This window comes from Pinus tabuliformis, chromosome Q (genome assembly GCF_031772625.1).
Source record: "Pinus tabuliformis cultivar Carrire ecotype Pingquan chromosome Q, CPIR1, whole genome shotgun sequence".
Classification (NCBI taxonomy): Eukaryota; Viridiplantae; Streptophyta; class Pinopsida; order Pinales; family Pinaceae; genus Pinus; species Pinus tabuliformis.
In genome coordinates, this window is record NC_142296.1 from 1132197530 (window position 1) to 1132218211 (window position 20682).

Genomic DNA, 20682 nt, shown 5'->3' on the forward strand with positions numbered 1-20682 from the left:
ATTTAGTTTTAATGCATCAATCTAACTTTGGAATGGATTTACATTCACTTTTGCTTCCATATTTAATAGAGACTGTAAAGGGTTAATGGCACCAGAACTCAGTTGCTCTTTTTCGGTTTCTTTCCTCATCTCCTTTTATGGGTCTTCATTATTTCTCAATTTCCCCATTGATCCAATCTCTAAGTTAGAACCTTTGACCTTTTTGAACAGTCCAAGCTTGCTTGCTAGAGTCGACATGAGGAGGTTTATATTGTTATTGATGTAAACACTTGTGATTCCAAACTCGCAAATCTCTCTTCTACTGGATCTCGAAGGATATTGTAAAAAAAATCATCAAACATGGCTAGGGTTTTGAGACTTTCTTCTAAAACCATTTCCTTGATCTCTGTAACTTCCAACAAATACTCCAAAGAAAACTACTATAATACCAATATGATCTGTAAAATATCATGGATATCCTACTAGAACAATTTGTCACAACAGGTCTAATAAAATACTAAAATATTTACTATGAAACTTAATTTCCTTTAGATCTTAGATTCTTAAGTTATTGGTTTTGTGCTTAAATGTATGAAATACTTGAAATGTGAAAAATAGAGAGCAAAAAAATACTCGCACATCCTCAAATAAACACAGATTTTACCCTAGGAAACCCATATGGGAGAAAACCCAACTAGAAGTTGAGGTCACTCTACTCAACTATGGAAGAAATACAATGACAAAATGGAAACCCCACTCCTCCTACAGCCCGGTATTTAACATAGCCTGATAGACGTCTAGCGGTAAGGTTTTGACTTCCTCAACCCTCAATTAGAGTTACAGTTTTAAACCTTCTAAAATCTTCTTGAAAGTCCACACATGGCTAACCCCATATGCATGAATAACGAGTGTTGACATGAAATCCTCTCGTACCATGCTGGTCATCACAATAAGTCAACTTGCGAGAGGCATAATTTTTGTATATGAGCTCAAATTGAAAGGTCTCTAAGTGTATATCAGCATCAAGGGGTCTGAGCTAAAACTAAGGAAGTTTTGACGCCAAAATATGTCGTTGGATGCCTCAAAATGGCTCTAGAGTGACCCTACAAGCCAATTCCTCCAGTTTTTTTCCACTCCGAAAACATCAAGATAGACAGCAAATAATATAAGATGCAATCCAGATCACACACATGTAAGCTCTAATGCCACTTTGTGGGCTTTGTGACACACCAATTAGAATAAGAATTCATATTAAAGTGTAATAAGATAGATACAAGATTATTCCATTACCAAGATCTCACTCCCTATTTCATTGATCTTTGATAAATAAACAATACACTTTCGAAAATAGGATAAAGTCATGTCCTACACCACACCCAAAACTGCATAAAAGTCGATCCATTCTAAACTAATATCACCGGAGCCAAATAAGGAGGAATGTACAGTTGATGGTGAAAAAATGTAGCTAGAAACTGGTCAACAGAGAAATAAAAAACTTGAAAGAGTACAAACATAGGAAGAGGTGATAGGTTAATAAATAAAGCACAAAAAATTTGAAATTAAAAAACATGGCAGCATAGCCATGTGGGACAGAAGGTGAAAGGGTCCAATTTGTCATGGAAAAGACAATGAATGCAAATCAGATGAGAGTAGGGATACCAGGCAAGAAGCACAGAAATGATCTGAGGGTGAACAAACAACAAATGTAAGCTCTAACACTACTTAATGGCAAATACAATGAGTAAAATAATTATTTTGTTTTAAAATGTAATAAGAAAGATATGGCATGATTCAATGTTCATATGAAGCTTATCTTTAAACATATGCATGGAAAGGTAGTGTCCCTTTACATATGTAAAACTATTGTTGTTTCCATTGCTATCCATTAGTTGCACAGTAGTGTCTGCCATGAACTATAAATAAATTTAAATGGAAAATGGTCCATCTACTCCTCTATACCTGTTAAAATTGGCAACTAGGGCCAAACTCCATGTGTGTCATCTTATTTAGGGCAGCTGATATTTTTCATGGATCCCTCTCATCGAGAGGTGTAGGATTGATCTAAAGATCATCCGATTCCGATAAGTATTCATGGAGTTACGAATTTATTTGCGTTATAAGACAATTCGTCAATGTCGGCCAACAACCAAATAAACCCCACACCTGCTCAATGTTTTAGTATAAATAGAGGTGGCTTTCAAGTCATTTCAACACACTTGGGATCTCTTCCTCTCTCTACTTGTCTTTGGGTTTTAGTAGGAGGAGAGATCCTAAGGAATAACGTTGCCCTGATCCAGAGGGCAGAAAGCCGGAACTGCCAGAAATGCCGGAAATGCCGGAATTGCTTGAAAAGCCAGACAAGCAGGAATTTCTGGAAAAGCTGGAACTGCTTGAAAAGCCGGAACTGCCGGAACTGCCAGAAAAGTTGGAAAAGCTGGAAATGTCGACACTGCTGGAAAATCCAAAATTGCTGGAAAAGCCAAAAAAGCCGGAATTGCTAGAACTGCCAGGAACAACCAGAACAGCTAGAACTGCCGGGAACAGCCGGAACTGCGGGGAACTGTCAAAACAGCCGAAGCATCTATCTTCGAAGGAGAACAGCATGCAAGGGACAACTAACTAACATTGGGACAATTGTATGGTACTTAGCAGCAAATACACCAAGCATGTAATGTTACAGCTAGCATGCAAGGGACAACAAGCATGCTAAGGACAACAAGCATGCTAGGGACAACAAGCAAGCAAGGGACAACAAACAAGCAAGGTGCAACCAACACATAGGTCAGGATGGCAACATGGTGCAGCAATGGCACGTAATGCAGTACAGTGATGTGTACAATCATGATTAATGAAGCGTGATGAGATACAACATAGTGATGATGGGTGCAGCATGGTGCAGCGCGGTGAGGTGCAGCATGATGACAAAATGCAGCACAATGATAGGTGAAGGAGTCACCTTGGAGAATTAGTTGAAGCAACATGTCTTCAACTAATCTCATGTATCATCTTCTTAGAGATGATCTATGCTCTTATCTAGATAAGTCAAAGAGTTGACTTCTGTTGTAAACATACTATCTCTCTCTCTGCTGAACTATTGAAGAACATATAAGAAGAATTGATCAAGGGTTTCCCCACATTGAGGTTTGTCCCTAGCTAGCACCACATCTTGTGTCCTCTTGTCTTGGCTTGTCTTCTGCGATTTATGTTTATGTTCTATCTGCAGTTTACTTTAATGCTAATATGATTGCTAATCTGGAAAAGATATGGAGCTAACTGTGAAAATTGAAATAAATTGCTCTAAGCATAGAACATACCTAAAATTAACATGGTATCAGAGCTGAGGTGAACACAATGCCCAAGCAAGAGTGAAAGAGCAATCACCGAAGACAATTGGGAAAGGACAAAAGGATCAGTGGATTCCTCATCCCTCTTCAAATTCATCAAGGGTGAAGTTGAAGCAAAGAATATTATTAGAATGGTGCAGCGAAATATGGCCTACCCAAATATCACTTCATTGGAAGACCAGATCTCAAGGTGGAAGGAAAGGCAGATAACTAGTTCGGCCATTATGCAAAGGAGTGTCCAAATCGCAAGGACACATCACTTGATGATGATAACAATCATTCCAGTGACATCTTCAATGATTAAAGGAATGACACGTAATGCAGGTCATCAAGGAAATGGCCGACTCTTCATAGAAAGCAAGGAACCCTAGGTATGAAGAATCAAATGTTGTTTCTGATAAGATAAAGAAGCGTTATCTTGTATTGGCCCTCTCCTTCAGATTCTTTGGGAATTTGGCTTATAGATTGTAGTGCTTCAAGGCACTTCATCGGATAGATGGGTGCACTCTCTAATTTGGTAGAGATGGAAACAATCGTGGGATTATACTTGGAGCCGATGCCACCTATCCCGGAAAGGGTGTAGGGAATGTTAACTCTCAATTGAATAAGGGTAACTTGATTCATTTACAGAATCTCTTTTATGTACCTGATCGCAAGAAGAACCTAGTGTCCATCTCGGAAATGGAAGTCAAAGGTTTCAGGGTGGCATTCATCGATGGAAAGGTACGTGTTAAAAAATATAATTTTCAAAGATGCTTTTTCTCATGGGTTTAGGGTTGGCAATTTGTATCAAGTTGCAGGATGGTCCATTGGGGATCATGTCAATTGACATATCGCATCTATAACACTGGAGGTCTACCTATGGGGCCCTACCTGATGTGAGTCAAATGGTGACAGGGATGCCTAAATTCAAAAAGAGCATGAAAGTACATGTCTGAGATGTACCGAGGGAAAATCTTACATGGGGACCATTCCCCTCATGTAGCAAGTCCACAGGTTTGGAACAACCTGAGGGGTTTGAGATTGATGATCAGGAATCTCACGTATGCAGGTGGAAGAAAGCCCTCTATGACTTGAAACAAAACTCCCCGGGTGTAGTATGAGATGATTGATAGTTGTTAGATGAAGCTGAGATTCACTAAGAGTGAAGCCGATCCAAACCATTGTTTGAAGGTTGTGGATGATAGACCTCTCATACGAGCACCTTATGAGGACGACCTATTTCTGATAGGTGTAGACCCTCTTATTTGTAGAAGTAAGAGGGAGTTGAATTCCAGATATGGAAGGATAAACTGCAAGCCTGTGACTACCTCGAGGATCTTAACTTTCAAAAGTTATATGGTAGTGATGTCGGACCAGATTTGGGAAATGCCTCTGAGTTTCATAAATTCATTCGCGTTGATGTTCTTGGTGAACTTCCGTCTAGACATATGTTTTGTAGTTAGCATGGTGAGCTCATATTTGGTTGAGCCTCACTGGATTCGTGCCAAGAATTTTCTGAGATATCTTCGCGGCACAATCTCTCATGGATTGAGATACATTGCCGGAAATATGAAACTGCATGATTATTTGAATGTTGATTGGGCATGCAGTGTGGAGGATCACTAGAGCACTTCTCAATGCTGGTTCTCTTTGGATTCTGCTTTGATGTCATGGATGAGCAAGAAGCAAAAGTTAGTTGCTATAAGCACCACCGAGACCGAATACATAGCTACGAGTATGATCTCGTGTGAAGCTGCATGGGTGCAGAAGCTCTTAAGTGAGCTGTTTGTACACATGATGAATACCACTGTGATTCTCTGTGACAACCAAAGGGGGGATTCGATTATTGAGGAATACTGTATTCGATGATTGCTCCAACAGATAGACATCAGATACTGCCTTATCTGCGATATGGTAAGTCGATGAGCGAGGAGGCTCCATCGCATTGAGACTGATGTACAGGTCGCAGACATTTTGTCAAAGCCCCGGGGAAAGGTCAAATCTGTGACTTTCCCGAATGACTTGGAGTCGTTGAGAGACCTTCTTATAAGGGTCCTGCATGTTGCATGCATTGAGCTCTGAGAGCTTAGGGGGCTTGGGGTACTTACTGGAGCAACATACGACCACAGGGCGACTCACCCTCCCTTGGTGGTGCGCTATGAACAGGATGATTAGTTCTTTTGTGGGCCAGGATGATTAGTTCTCTGGTGGCAACTGTGGAACAGGATGATTAGTTCTCCTGTGGGCCGGGATGATTAGTTCTCCCGTGGCAACTGTGGAACAGGATGATTAGTTCTCCTGTGGGCCAAGATGATTTGTTCTCCGTGGCGACTATGGAACAGGATGATTAGTTCTCCTGTGGGCCAGGATGATTAGTTCTCCTGTGGGCCAGGATGATTAGTTCTCCGTGGCATCCACTGACAGGATGATTCGTTCTCCTGTGGACAGGATGATTAGTTCTCCTATTGAGGCATCCTACCCATGCAGTCTGGGACTCATGGGAAGTACCTCTCATCTGATCAATGAGTAGGGAAATGAGGATAGGGACCATAGTAGTACTATCGATGGACGCATCGTTGTATCTACCATACTCCCTATGCTAGGATGACCTTCATTGATCTGGGATCAATGAAACTGATTTGGCATCAGTATGAGTGGTTTGAGACACTCTCTTGTGACATTGATCTGGGATCAGTATGAGTGGTTTGAGACACTCTCTTGTGACATTAATTTGGGATCAGTATGAGTGGTTTGAGACACTCTTGTGATATTGATCTGGGATCAATAAAACTGACTTCGGGTCAGTAAGAGTGATGTGACACACTCTCTTCAGATGAAACTGACTTCGGGTCAGTAGATAATGGTATGAGACATTCTCGATCAATTCTTCTTCATGGTTCAGCAGATCAGAGCTCAGCAGATCAGAGCAGAGCAGAGCAGTGCAGGCCACTGATGACAGAGATAGTATAGTCAGACATATGGATCAACGGATGGAGTTCCCCCTAGTTGAGAGAGAGTGTTAAAATTGGCAACTAGGGACAAACTCCATGTGGGTCATCTTATTTATGGTAGCTGATATTTTTCTTGGATCCCTCTCATCGAGAGGTGTAGGATTGATCTAAAGATCATCCAATTCCGATAAGTATTCATGGAGTTATGAATTTATTTGCATTATAAGACAATTCGTCAAAGTCGGCCAGCAACCAAATAAACCCCACATGTGCTCAACATTTTAGTATAAATAGAGGTGGCCTTCAAGTCATTTCAACACACTTGGGATCTCTTCCTCTCTCTACTTGTCTTTGGGTTTTAGTAGGAGGAGAGATCCTAAGGAATAACGTTGCCCTGATCCAGAGGGCAGAAAGCCGGAATTGTCGGAAAAGCCGGAACTGCCGGAAATGTCGGAAAAGCCAGAACTGCTGGAAAAGCAAGAAAAGCCGGAACTGCCAGAAAAGCCGAAAAAGCAGAAAAAACCGGAATTGCCGGAATAGATGGAACTGCTAGAAAAGATGGAACTGCCGGAAAAGCCGGAATTACCGGAAAAGCTGGAAAAACCGGAAATGTCGGAACTGCCGGAAAAGCCAAAACTGCCGGAAAAGCTGGAACTGCTGGGACTGCCGGGAATAGCCGGAACTGCCGATAACAGCCGGAACTGCCGAAACAGCCAGAGCATCTGTCTTCGAAGGAGAGCAGCATGCAAGGGACAACTATCTAGCATTGGGACAATTGTATGGTACTTAGCAGCAAATACAACAAGCATGCAATGTTACAGCTAGCATGCAATGTTACAGCTAGCATGCAAGGGACAACTAGCATGCAACAAGCAGCATGCTAGGGACAACAAGCAAGCAAGGGGCAACAAGCAAGCAAGGTGCAGCCAACACATAGGTCAGGATGGCAACATGGTGCAGCAATGGCACATAATGCAATACAGTGATGGGTACAATCATGATTAATGAAGTGTGATGAGATGCAGCATAGTGATGATGGGTGTAGCATGGTGCAGCGCGGTGAGGTGCAACATGATGACAAAATGCAGCACAACGATAGGTGAAGGAGTCACCTTGGAGAATTAGTTGAAGCAGCGTGTCTTCAACTAATCTCATGTATCATCTTCTTAGAAATGATCTATGCTCTTATCTAGATAAGTCAAAGTGTTGACTTCTGTTGTAAACGTACTATCTCTCTCTCTCTGCTGAACTATTGAAGAACATATAAGAAGAATTGATCAAGGGTTTCCCCACATTGGGGTTTGTCCCTGGCTAGCGCCACATCTTGTGTCCTCTTGTCTTGGCTTGTCTTCTGCGATTTATGTTTATGTTCTATCTGCAGTTTACTTTAATGCTGATGTGATTGCTAATCTGGAAAAGATATGGAGCTAACTGTGAAAATTGAAATAAATTGCTCTAAGCATAGAACATACCTAAAATTAACAATACCACTCCAGGCTTTAGATTGTATCTAGTATTTACCAGATTCAGGACAAATTTTTGTCCCATTCATTGTTTCCTGATTTATTATATATTAATTAGTCATATCCAGTTCATCAGTTGACAATAAACATTGATAACATATGCAGCACTGCAACTTACAAGGGTGTACAAGGATCTCTTATCTTAAACGGAGATGCTTGTATAAGTGATGAACAGAAGTCCTCAGGCCTCTCCACCAACAATTTCCAACAGGCAATAAAAGAACATATAAATCCTTACTGAAATGATGAAATGAGATGTTACTCACTAAAAGGGTGTGTTCAAACTGGGCACTCCGCTTGCCATCTGCTGTCACAGCAGTCCATCCATCTGGCCACATTCTGTCACGCCATACTCCTATGAAGGTGGTAATGATGTTTTCATGTGAGCTACAACCTAAAATCATTTTACAGATGGTAAACATGAAAAATAACTCAACCAATATGCCTATTGCCAAACCTGCATTGATCATGGGCTCAATGGTGAATGTCTGTCCAGCTTTCATGATACCCACAGCTTTATTTCCTATTTGTCGTCAAGTTGTCAATAAGCTCACCCGAAATACCTGAGCACTGTAATAAGATTTCTGTATGGTGTAATTACTAACAGAGAAGAACATTACACATTTACAACACCATATATTTATATTTAACATACTAAGAAAGCTCAAAGTATTTTCAAACATGTACAATTTTAGATCCATGGCTTATGGACTCAATTTTGTTCTGAAACAAGTAGATTCTGATATTAATGAGTGCCAAACATCATAAAAAAATAGGATACGGCCATAGTGAGGTATATTTGGTGCACAATGGAAGAGCTCGCCAATACCATGCCCACAATAGGATTTCACCTATTCCAGAACCCACACAATGTTAGCCTTATTAAAAGAGAATAAACACTTACATATACATGCAACGTATGGATTAAACCAAAACAGTATGTTCATTGTTAACAACCAGATGGAAGATCCCCATACCACAGAAACCCCTGACATTGAAGCATGTCGACTGATAACCTCTCCCACTTCACGAAATCTTACTCCCGGTTTCACTGAGAACGACAAATAAACAGCAGAATGTAGGATAAAGCCAATTAAAATATCCTACACCACACACATTCCATAGAAGGCCATCCTTTCTAAAATAGTATAGCTGGAGCCAGATCATGTACAACCAACTCCTAAATGTGAATGAGCTTCAATGAAAACTAAGCACAACCATACATCATTAGAAATGCACTTCATAATTATTTCAAAGCAGATACTAAAAAGTCAGCTTTAAGTTTTCTTTATAGTTACAAAAAAGTGAATTCCACAATAGCGAGAGATTAAAGTAGAAAATAGTGCATCCAAAAGCTCCCAAAGGAAGAACAATAGTAGCATTGAGACTATCCTCACTAACAATTTAAAACCAATACAAGAAGCAAAAACAAAGAGAGAACACTGAATATAAAGGAAATCCCAAAAGTAACTCATGAGACATATCAGCCAAGACATGGGATCAGCAAAAGTCATTTGTTAAAGATGCCTAATTTTATCTATCTATTCCATTAAGCATGTTTTACAGAATGTCCTGTAGAGATGTAGCAATGTTTTATATATTACACCAAATCCAGAGATATAAATTGCTTTCTCCGACTAATGTCCCCACATATGACATGCTGGGATTCAAAATAATTTGCCTTGAGACTAACCAAACTGAAATACGAAAAAGCGACATTTCAAAGATGTCATCTAATTTCTGGCACTGGCCATCAAACAGTCCTTTACTTCTCAGCTAGATTATCAATTTAAAATACTGAATTGCTTCAACAGAACTGTTTCTACAATCTCCTTTATAGTTATCTGGTGCAGAAATAGGACTACCATAAACCGTCTACAAAATTTCAGAATATATTGCTTCAAATAACTTCAGAGCAGAACTCTTGAGATAACAGCCATAGTTATATTCTTCACAATCTGGTAAAGGCTCGAACAGTTAAAAAACGTGTTGGCATTACACACTGTAGTAGAACACAACCTAATGGAATGACAGTTAAGCTCCAAAAATTGTTGGCATTCCAGAGTGCAATATACCCCAAGTTGCTAATGTAGAATGTCAATCAAGGCCAAGTATCTTTCTATCAGAAGAAAAACCAGTCAATATGAGTTTTAAATGACCACAAATTTACAAAATTTAACAATGATTATTATAAAAAAAGCAGAGCTTTAGTTTGCACCTTATTCACTATGAAATATAGGAAATTGCAGAAAAGAAAACCTAAACACAGAGCTGATCCGTATTTATGAAGGAATGAAATGAAATACAGATTTAAACAGAACACAAAAATTGTTGACCTAGATTGTCATTGATGTCAATATGGCAATATTCTGGATGAGTATACAATGATGTGAAGCCAAGCAGAGCGGATCCATGAAGAAACAGGAGCAAGAAGCCAAGGAGCAAAGTCATCAGGGAAGCCATCAGAAGAGGAACACATCAAAGGAATATTGCAGAATATCAGAGCAAGAGAGGCATATTGGAAATGATATCAGAAGCCATCAAGGTATGAAGCTATCAAAGAAGTTCATTGAAAGACATTGCAAAGCCAAAGGAAGACCTATTGGAGCAAGAGGAGCCATATCGGGAGTATCGTATGTATTATATGCCCAAGAAGTCCCGCAAAGAGGAAAAAGTCATCAAAAGAGAAGGAACAAAGAGGAACACGCATCAAGAGGAGAAGCCAGCAGAAGAGCAGTTAACAGAGGAACCATATCATGAGATATCGGAGGAATATCAGAGAGGATCTATTGGAGCAGTGTATCGGAAGCCATAGGAGCGATAAGCCAAGAGCAGATAAGAGCGGAGCAGTATATAATATCGGCAGAAATCAAGAAATGAATTAAAGTCAAAGTGAGGAGACAGATGAAGATTGAATGCACAAGGGCCGTTGGATCTCAGAGATCAATGGTCCAGATCAAGCCGCTGAGGAACAGAGGGAAACCCGAAGTAAGCGAGAACCGTTCGATCGATAGATCGACAGATCTAATGGTCATCGCATGGCATAGATGTGAGGGCGTTAACTCGCGAGGAAAGCAATTTTGCAACAGGGAGTGGTATTTCGAGCGAGGTAGAAGTGGTAAGTGGTATTGAAGGGTGAGCACCCGATTCCACTTATCGATTGACACGTCGCACGTCGGAGGAGAGAGGAAACCGCTTTATTGGGCGGGTAATCCTCGTGCATGTAGCTCACCCGATATAGTTGTCGAGCGTTGGATCAAATGCGGTTATGATCTACGGTGCAGGATCACCGAGCAGCTTTGTTGGTCGGGTGTAACATCAGCCGTCAGATGGGATGGTAAGATCTACGGTGGAGGATTGATCTGATAAAGGTAAACATCGGAAAATGTGCAAAGGCTGTAAAAAGGCGGAAAAGGTAAGTTATGCATGATTATTGTGTATTTCTATTATATAAACATTATAATAGAAATAGTGCGGATATAAGGATTTCATGTGGTTAAATTCTATATAACCAATGATAAAGAGTGGGAAGGTTATATATATGCGGCTAAGGGTTAATGAAGGTTTATAAGGGTTGAATGAGTCCCGATATTAAAGTGAATGAAATCATAAGGGCTGTCACCCCTGAATCACCGATTGCGATATGTATGCGGACCTACTGCAACATTATAATATGACCTATTGAAATATCGCATCCGTTGAATCGCAATGTTCAAAAGAATTGACACCGCCGCACTGCCGATTGCAATATATATATATATATATATGTATATATATATATATATATATATATATACGGACCTGACGGGTGTATTAACTTTTGTTTAATGTAATATCGCATCCATTTCAATCGCAAGTCTTGAAGGAGTGTAACGATATAAACTGCCGATTGCGATAAGGCGATGGACCCGACAGAGTTATTAACAACTAGTTAATAACATAATCGCATCCGCTCCGTCGGCAGAAGGGGAATTAGCCATGTTATGTGCAAACCTCTAATTGCGATAGAGTTGTATATAATATTGCATCCAGTAAGAGCAATCAACCATTGGTGATGGTATAGGGACGACTTATAAAGGACCTCCAGAAAGTTGCGATTGTGATTGGATAGTGACGTGGCATGTGGGACCTCTCTGTTGGTACAGCGTCTCCAATGAAATCCTCCGTAAATAATGATTGAATCTATTGTATAAATATTAAAGAAAAAAGGGCCTCTCTGATATTGTTTAATATGCAACATTTCTTTGTAATTCGGCCTCTCTTCTGAATTTACGTGTCCTGTGAGTATTGGAACACTCGAATAGATAGAGGAAGCCATGGACCGGGACGCCGAAGAATCAAGCAAGCATAGGTGGACGAGCAAGCGCAGAGGAAGCTAAAGCGATCGAAGGAGGAAAGCCAAAAGGTCAAGCGAGCGTTGAGGAAGCCAAAGGTCGAGCAAGCGTTGAGTAAGTCGAAGCTCAAGCAAGCAAGGAGGAAGCCAGAGGTCAGCATATCAGGCTTATGTAACAAGGAAAAAAAGTGGTTAAAGTTGGTGAACTGGAAGAAAGGAAGAAGCGGTAGGTCCAGCAGGACAAGAGGAAGTCGAAGGTCCAATAGGATAGGAGGAAGCCGATGGTCCAGCAGGACAGGAGGAAGTCGAAGGACAAGCAACTCTGTTGATTGGATTCACCTTTGAAAAGCTCAGACCAGTGCTGGGTTAATCAGAGCTTAGTGCAGCTAATAGTAGACTCACTAAAGTTGTGTGGAGACATTATCAGAGATCATGATAGCTATTTGATATCATCATGAGATAACTTTTGCAGACTCTGCATGGACAGTATGAAGAGTTGTAAAGACTTCTTCATATGAAGACTGGTTGCCATTGATGTTGTAGCATGGAGCAGAGGGTTGGAGCCCTTGAGGTTCGTGCCTTAGAACTAGAAGGACTGGTGTCTCGGGAGTTGGTGCTCCTAAGTCCAAGGTTGGTGCCTTGACAAAACAGAGTTCGTGCTCTGGAGGTTGGAGCCTCACAAAAGTTCAAGTTGGTGCTTGGCAACAGATTGGAACCATATATATATATATATATATATATTGTATCTATTTTATTGCAAAGATTATATTAATAAAAGCATTTATTTTTGTTGTTCATCTTGTGTTCTGAATATAAATGTTTTGACTGGAAAAAATAACAATTGAAAAGAAATACTGATTCACCCCCCCAGTATTTTCAGCAAAAATACAACGAAAGAACAAAATTTCAATTAATTAAGAACACGTGCTGAAAACTTTTTACATGTAGAATGGAACAAACTAGCTCAGGCAATCGTAGCTTATCTCTGAGAAGAGTTGTGACAGCTACATGCCTTCTGAATTGTGTTACAATGAGACTCAGAGACCTTTTTATCATAAAGAAGAAGTGTGAAACCCTAACCCTAGGCAATGAAGCGCCAACGGTTATGGGCCCCGTTGGGGTAAGTGGGACCGCTAACTTCTCGAGGTCGTAACTTTGGCATATGATCTCCATTTGACTATCATAATACCTTGTTTCGAAGATCTCCACAAGGAGGCAAAAAAAGACTATCTCAAAAAAAATTCTAGCACCTTTCCAGTCTCTCCGTTTTCCCAGAAAACGTCTTTTAGGACCTCAAAATAGCTGCAGAAGTTTAGGACCCGAAAAAGTGCCAAAAATAAAAAGTTATGCTAGAATTAAGGAAACTGAAAAGAAACAATGTTGGGGATCCAAGTGGAATAGGCGAGTGGCCACCAATAGCCACCTGGATCAGTCCTCCCCCCTTAGGAAGCAATGGTCCCCATTGCATTGAGCGTATCCATGAGATGGGGAAACTTTTGTTGAACTTGGTCCCTGGTGAGCCACTTGCCTTGGTGCAGGAACTGGCTGGCTTTGACAACCCGATACAGTTAGATTCTTTGTTAGCAAGTGTGCTTAGTTTGTGTGTCCATGATCCGGTCAGTTGTGGCATGCTCAATGCAATCTAGGTTGAGCTCTGTTGGTCTCAACTGCTCAACAATGTCTGATGTGTCCAGCAATGGTGGAAAGTACGGTCAGAGGCGGTCTACATTGAACACTGGGCGCAAGCCAGGAATGGGGGAATGCTAAGCTCGAAAGCATTGTCACCCACAACCTTGGTGATGGTGTAAGGCCCATATCGGAGTGGTTGAAGCTTCCGATGGGCTCTAGTAAGGTGTTCCTTCTGCAAATGTAACCAAACTTTGTCACCCACTTGAAACTTATGTGGCACCCGATGTTGATCATGACGTTGTTTGTACTTGGCATTGGCTTTATCCAGGATATCATGGACCTACTGGCGGATGTGCTAGATGTGTTCAATAAATCTAGTGGTTTTATCAACTTCGAACTGAACATCTGCAGATTTTGCCTGTGTAGTCGCAAGAGGCATTGCGACATCAATGGGACATAATTGATGAAATCCCATGCCCGCTTGAAAGGTGTTGTGACCAATTAAGCTATGGAGAGCTATGTTATAGGAAGACTCTTGTCCCATGTTTGTGGATGCTCGGAGTTGTACATGCGTAGTATGCGCACTATCATACTATTGACAACCTTTGTCTAGCCATCAGTCTGCGAATGGAATGTAGTCGACTTTGTGAGCTTAGTGTCCAGTAACGACCAGAAGTTCGACCAAAATGTGCTCAGGAACCTATTATCCCGATCTGATACAATGGTTTGTGGAATCCCAAAATGAACCCACACTCGCTCAAAGAAGAGTTTGATAGTGTCTTTTATTGTGATGCTCTTCTTGCAGGCCATCAATATAGCCATCTTAGAAAATCTATTGACGACCACAAATACACAATCATTACCATGCTTGGTAGAAGGGAGGCCAGACATATAGTCCATGGAGATAGATTTCCAAGGTCGCCTAGGAGTAGGCAGAGGAGTGTGCAAGCCTTGCTTCTTAATAGTTGGCTTGGCAATGGCATAGGGACTACGAGATCTGATATATTTTCCAACATCTTGTCGTAGTTTTGGCTAATAATTTTTTTTTGCAATGCTTCCACTGTCTTTTCAACATCGAAGTGTCATGCGATCCTTCTATAATGCGCCTCCCAAATCAGCTTGGCACGCTCGCTTGAAGGAACACAAAGATGTCCTAGATAACACAATAGTCCATCTTGAAGGTCGAAGTCTGGAATTAGCTTTCCATCCATTAGCATCTTGTAGGTGGCAGCGAACTCCAAGTCACTTTCATATAGTGGTGGCCATTCAGAGGTCTCGTGCCCGCAAGAGTTAAGAATTGTACTTAGTGCCACAATCGGGGGTCGAATGAGGTAGTCCATGATATGGTTGGTGCTTCCCATCTTGTACTTTATGTTCAAATGGAATTGTTCTAGGTATGTGGACCATTTCTAAAGGCGATCATTCTGCAACTTTCCTTGTGTCTGCATAAATTGAAGAGGTTGGTGATCTGTGTGGATGATCGTCTCCTTCCCCAGAATATAATGCTTCCATTGTCAGTAGGCATGCACAATACAGTACATCTCCTTATCATAGGTGGGATACCTACGAACAATATAGAGAGTATCTAACTGTGATAGGCCACCGTCTGCCCTTACTGAGTGAGGACTGCGCCAATAGCATAATCTGAGGCATCTATCTCAATCTCAAATGGTTGTTCTAGGTCTGGTAAGGTGAGGATTAGTGCAGAGCAAAGGCAATGTTTCAACTCAACAAAAGCCTTTTGTTGTGCATCGGACCAAAAAACTTCACTTTTGCCCCACCCTTGGTAACTTGACTCAAGGGCTAAGTAATATGAGAGAACCCCGACACGAATCTCCAGTAGAAATCAGCAAGGCCCAAGAAGTTGTGAAGCTCTGTCATAATCGTTGGGTTGGCCAATATCGAATGACTTGGATCTTAGCCAAATCCACATGCATGCCTTGCTCATCGATTATGTAGCCCAAGTATTGTACTTGGTCCATGCCAAAGGAGCACTTCTCCAGGTTGGCAAATAGCTTTTGTTGCCACAGGATTTGAAGGACCTACTTAATATGTTGCAAGTGCTCTTCCCAAATCTTGCTGAAGTATTTGGCCCCCTTGAGCTGGTCAAGAAGGTCATCAATCTGTGGACTCATAAACAACATGACGCTTCCATCAAATATGGTCGACCTATTAAAACATCACAAACTTCAAGAGGAGCAACATCACATAGTACCTCATCCGCGAAGGGCTTGATGTTGTACGGAAGGCAGCATTGTTGGCTGACATGGAGATCTCGTCCTTGGTGGAGCCACCTGATGGTATATGGTTGTGGGTGTGGTGTGGTTGGCAAGCCCAACCACTTAATGACCTCTACTGAGATGAGGTTCTTTTGGCTCCCACTATCGACAATGAACTGCAACGGAGAACCCTTCACCCACATCTATGAGTGGAAGAGACACTCCCCCTCCTCTAGATCTTCAGGCTCAGTCTTCTGGACCTTGGTGGTGGCAACAGTGGCACTGGGTTTTGCGTCAATAATCTGCTTCCCCTTGTCGTTCCCCTTGTCAGGTTCTGGCTCAGAATCAGAACATGCATCAGACTCTGAAGCTTTTAGCTCGACCACCAATGACTGCTTGGCGCAACACTCATTTATGTTGTGGGTGGGGCTCCTATGGAACTCACAACACTTTCTTGTGTCCTTTGTCTTCGTGGTGCCATTCTTTGCTTGTGGCTTCGATGGGTTGCCCTGGGTCGTTCCACCTTGGCTCTGTCCTTTGTTCTTCAATTTGGTGGTACTCTTGCCCTGCTTCGAATTCGTCGATCCAAAGTCGCACTTCTTTTGTTTAAATTTTTTTCCAACCTTCGCAACATATCAGTATGCTACACCAGGCGAGGAGATGTCTAAGAACGCCATTCCTTCTTGAATGTATTTGTGCAGAAAGTCATGGTACTTGAGCACCATATGTCACTCAGAGTCTAAGTTGCACTGAAACGAATACGACAAATTTTCAAAAAATTTGGATATGATACGACAAGGAAACGATGACACACGCACAAATATAATATATAACAAAATAAGAATTTCATATTACCATTCATCTTTTCGAATCTAGATTCTTTATCTAAAAATACATAATCATCATCATGAATTCAACATAAACAAATCATCATCATCAATTCAGCATAAACATTGTCATCATTATTAGTGGTTATTATAACATTCAACGTATTATCATCATCATTAGTAATGTAATCAGAAATGTTATAGCCTTTGTGCTTTCTGGTCCAACTCCTTCAAAGACCGTGCCATGCATGGCAGATGGTATCTATCTTCCTTGCATGGAAATTGAAAGGCCCATGGGATCATTGGGATATTTCGTCAAGACCTATTTGAACATTTCAATCTTCTCAACGCCGGCTTGGTCTCTTGACAATATGCAGGCAAAAGATTGGCTAGAGAAGATTTTCTATATTGGAGGGATTTATGAAATCAAGAGCAAAATCAATGACAATTAACAAAACCTTAACCAAACTCAAAATTAATTGCTCAAATTAATCTCTTTACGAAGACATTCATCAAACCCTTCTGTTAGTATTTTTGAACATCTAATTTTTTTTCTTAGTAAGAATCCTTGATAAATATATGGACTGTTGTTGTTTCTAAAGATTTAGAAGAGATGTTATGGGACTGCATTTATAGTGAGTTTATTTGCAAATCTAATTTCTTCATTTTTATTATTTATTTATGGCTATACGAATTTTCACGCTTTTTAACATTTTAAGGGTGGATTCCGATCACAAAATCCAGAAATGGGTCCAAAAAAATTTATAACCCTTGGAAATGTATCCAATTCCAAATCCGAAGTTTCTGATTTTTTGAAACGACACAAAAACATTTTCATAGCGTGTCAGACAAGGATCGTATCTGTTTCTGTTTCGAAAATGGGGATTTGCGTTTCTGGCAAATTCATCAAGCATTTCCGGTAACATAGCTCAAAGACTTTGATACCCAGCATTGTGCATAGAATATGAAAAATATTTATTAACTCATGCACATCTTGGTCCCTTTGTTGTCGAAGTGTGGTCCACTGTATGCACTTGTCTTCATAGCTCCCCACAAGGTAATAGTGTTCCTTGACAGCGTCTCGAAAACAATTCCAAGAGGGTGCAGCTGTAAACAGAGAGGGTTCCTCTGCCCTTTTCTCATAGTAAGTTTCCCACCAGTGCTTAACATGGGGGATGGCCTTAAGAAGTGCAAATGTAATCTTTTCCCTATCAAAGAAACTATGGACCAAAAAATCTTAAGTGCAAATGTAATCTTTTCCCTATCAAAGAAACTATGGACCAAAAAATAACCTTCCAGCAGATTTAACCATTTATATACAACATGTGCATCTATCTGACCTTTGAATATAGGGATATCAAAATTAATTTGTACCTTGAAGGGGGTGGCGCCTGCAAAGTGACTGTTGGATGAAGATGTGTCGCCTATTGGCATCCATTGAAGTATCTAGGCAAAGTTGTCCATCATCTCGTTCCTTTGCCGCTCAAGGGCTTCTTCGATAAACAATTTGATAGGATCTCCTGCTGCCTCGTCTTTCTTTTCTTTTGCCATGGGAAGTCGCCAGTGTCAGTGACAGTGTTACAAGGGCTCAACCAATTCAAGTCCCAACTCCTAATACCACAACCTTGTTAGGGACATACACAGAAAAACAGAGAAAGAGCAGACCGCTCTGATACCACTGGTCTGGATTTATGAAGGAACAAAATGAAATACAAATTTAAACAAAACACAAAGATGGAATAACAGAATTTCAATTAATTAATAACAAGTACTGAAAACTTTTTACATGCAGAATGGAACAAACTAGGCCTCTGAGAAGAGATGTGATGGCTACATGCCTTTTGAATTGTGTTTCAATGAGGCTCAGAGGCCTTTGTATCATAAAGAAGTGTGAAACCCTAACCCTAGGAGATGAATTGCCAACGGTTTTGGGCCCTGTTGGGGTAAGTTGGAACACCAACTTCCCGAGGTCGTAAATTTGGCAAATGATCTTTGTTTGACTATCATTATACCTCATTTCAAAGATCTCCACAAGAAGGCAAAAAAAGAACCTACGAAATAGACTTTGGCACTTTTCAAATGTTTTTGTTTTCTCAAAAAACATCATTTAGGACCCCAAAACGACCCCGAAAATTTGGAACCCCAAAAACTGTCAAAAATAGAAAGTTGTGCTAGAATTTAAAAAAACTAAGAAGAAACAATGTTGGGAATCCAAGTGCAATAGGTGGGTGGCCACCAATATCTGCCTAGATCAGGAGCAGACTAAAAGATTTGACAAAACCATGAGAATATAATATACCCCAGCACACCAATGATGCTAGAGGCTAGAAACACTCCCTTCCTAGACCAATTAGACAAGCATGTTATATAAGACAATACATAAGAAAGAACGACTATTGAGAATAAATAATGTCAAAGAATATATGGAAAATAATGGCAAGGCGAAGAGAAGACACGCATCACAAGTCCCCCACCCCAAGATTGCTTGCCCTCAAGTAATCCATATCTGTCGATAAATCTAGCAGTCTCGTGCAACTGAAAATCAATACCCAGAACCCATACAAACCACTGGGTGATACCATACCTCCGTGCCACCCAACCAAGAACAGATCCCTCAATTCCCGGATCCCAGACTAAACTCTGGCTCGACCTACCATCAACAAATCCTCCCGGATCCCAATGCCACCATGGCCACTCATCAACATCCCTATCCCATGGCTCTAGTTGTGCTCTGTCTCTAGTTATGGTTGTTGCCCAACTCATCACCTCTCTCCAGTCTAACCCCTGACTCAATCCAACGCCAATCCTATTTTCCTGATGCTGGGGTTCCCGCTCCACTATGCCCCTGACTAAGGATATCATACCATCAATAGGATACCAACTCATGATCTCCCGCCAATCTAATGTATGGACACATGCAAGAAATACGTCTACTAGGTTGATACTGGTCCATGCTCAACTCCTAATGCTCTGCCTGGTCCAAGAAATCATGCCCCTCTCCCTATAATGGGCAAAAGTGGGCAAGTTGCGCTACAAGCCCTGTTTATGCACTTCTGGAGAGGGCTACTAGCTGAAAATGCTACATCTTTGTTGGTTGCCACTACAACTGTTTGCACCTCATCAATGGGTAGACCCAAAGATGGATGCATTGCCATCTCCCTCGTTAGGTAGGAAACTCCACGCTCCTCTAGTCCACCAATCTCCTGCAAAACTGTCCTGTCAAAATCCAACACCTCTTGAGCATAAGTGTCTATAAATACTGCCACCCTACTAGCTGTCTGTACATATGTCTGCTGCTCATCAATGGTTGACCCCAAAGGTGGTTGCTCATCCTCCTCCATCACGGGCTCAAGATGAGCCTCCAACTGGCCCTCCCCAAAAGGCTCATCATGCATACTGCGCACAACATCCTCCTCATCTGACTCATGCTCCACCATATGCTGCTCATGTTGAATCATCATTGGTGACTCATCAACCTAAATGTCTCCCAAAGGATCCACTGTCTACTCACCATACACATCTGAATATAAATCTGGCCTGCTGTCAACAACTCCACATGACTCATGCTCCTTAGAGGCATCCTCGAATGAACCCATGGACTCATCCAAAGAAGAATCCTCACCCTGAAAGTTAGAAGGGATCTCCTCATGCTCTACCCCCGTCATCTCCTCTGCATCACTCAAGCATGAGTGGTCAAGTCCCCAGGGTTCCTTGCAAATGAAGAAAAGACCCTTCCTCCTCAGCTCATTCCTACTACATGGTTGGTCACCATAAATCCGCTGCAACTCCTCTTGGGTCAACCGTCTCCTAAACAGTCCAATGTTTTGCTCAACTAATCGTTCGACTACTTCATAAGCAGAAGGTGAAACCAATTGTTCCTCCCTCCAAATGGCCA

At 41.2% G+C, this 20682-nt stretch overlaps 1 protein-coding gene across 4 annotated transcripts in view; it reads right to left on the bottom strand.

The window, feature by feature from the left end:
* Positions 1-20682, bottom strand: part of LOC149223534 (methionine aminopeptidase 1A-like) — a 205231-nt gene that overhangs the window by 26460 nt on the left and 158089 nt on the right. For all 4 annotated transcript variants that reach the window (XM_089385861.1, XM_089385859.1, XM_089385860.1 and 1 more), the window contains 4 exons: positions 8757-8830; positions 8561-8630; positions 8237-8302; positions 8046-8134 (listed from right to left, as the gene is read on the bottom strand). In XM_089385861.1, the coding sequence (XP_089241987.1) occupies positions 8046-8134; positions 8237-8302; positions 8561-8630; positions 8757-8830 (299 nt within the window). The remainder of the gene's footprint in view (positions 1-8045; positions 8135-8236; positions 8303-8560; positions 8631-8756; positions 8831-20682) is intronic.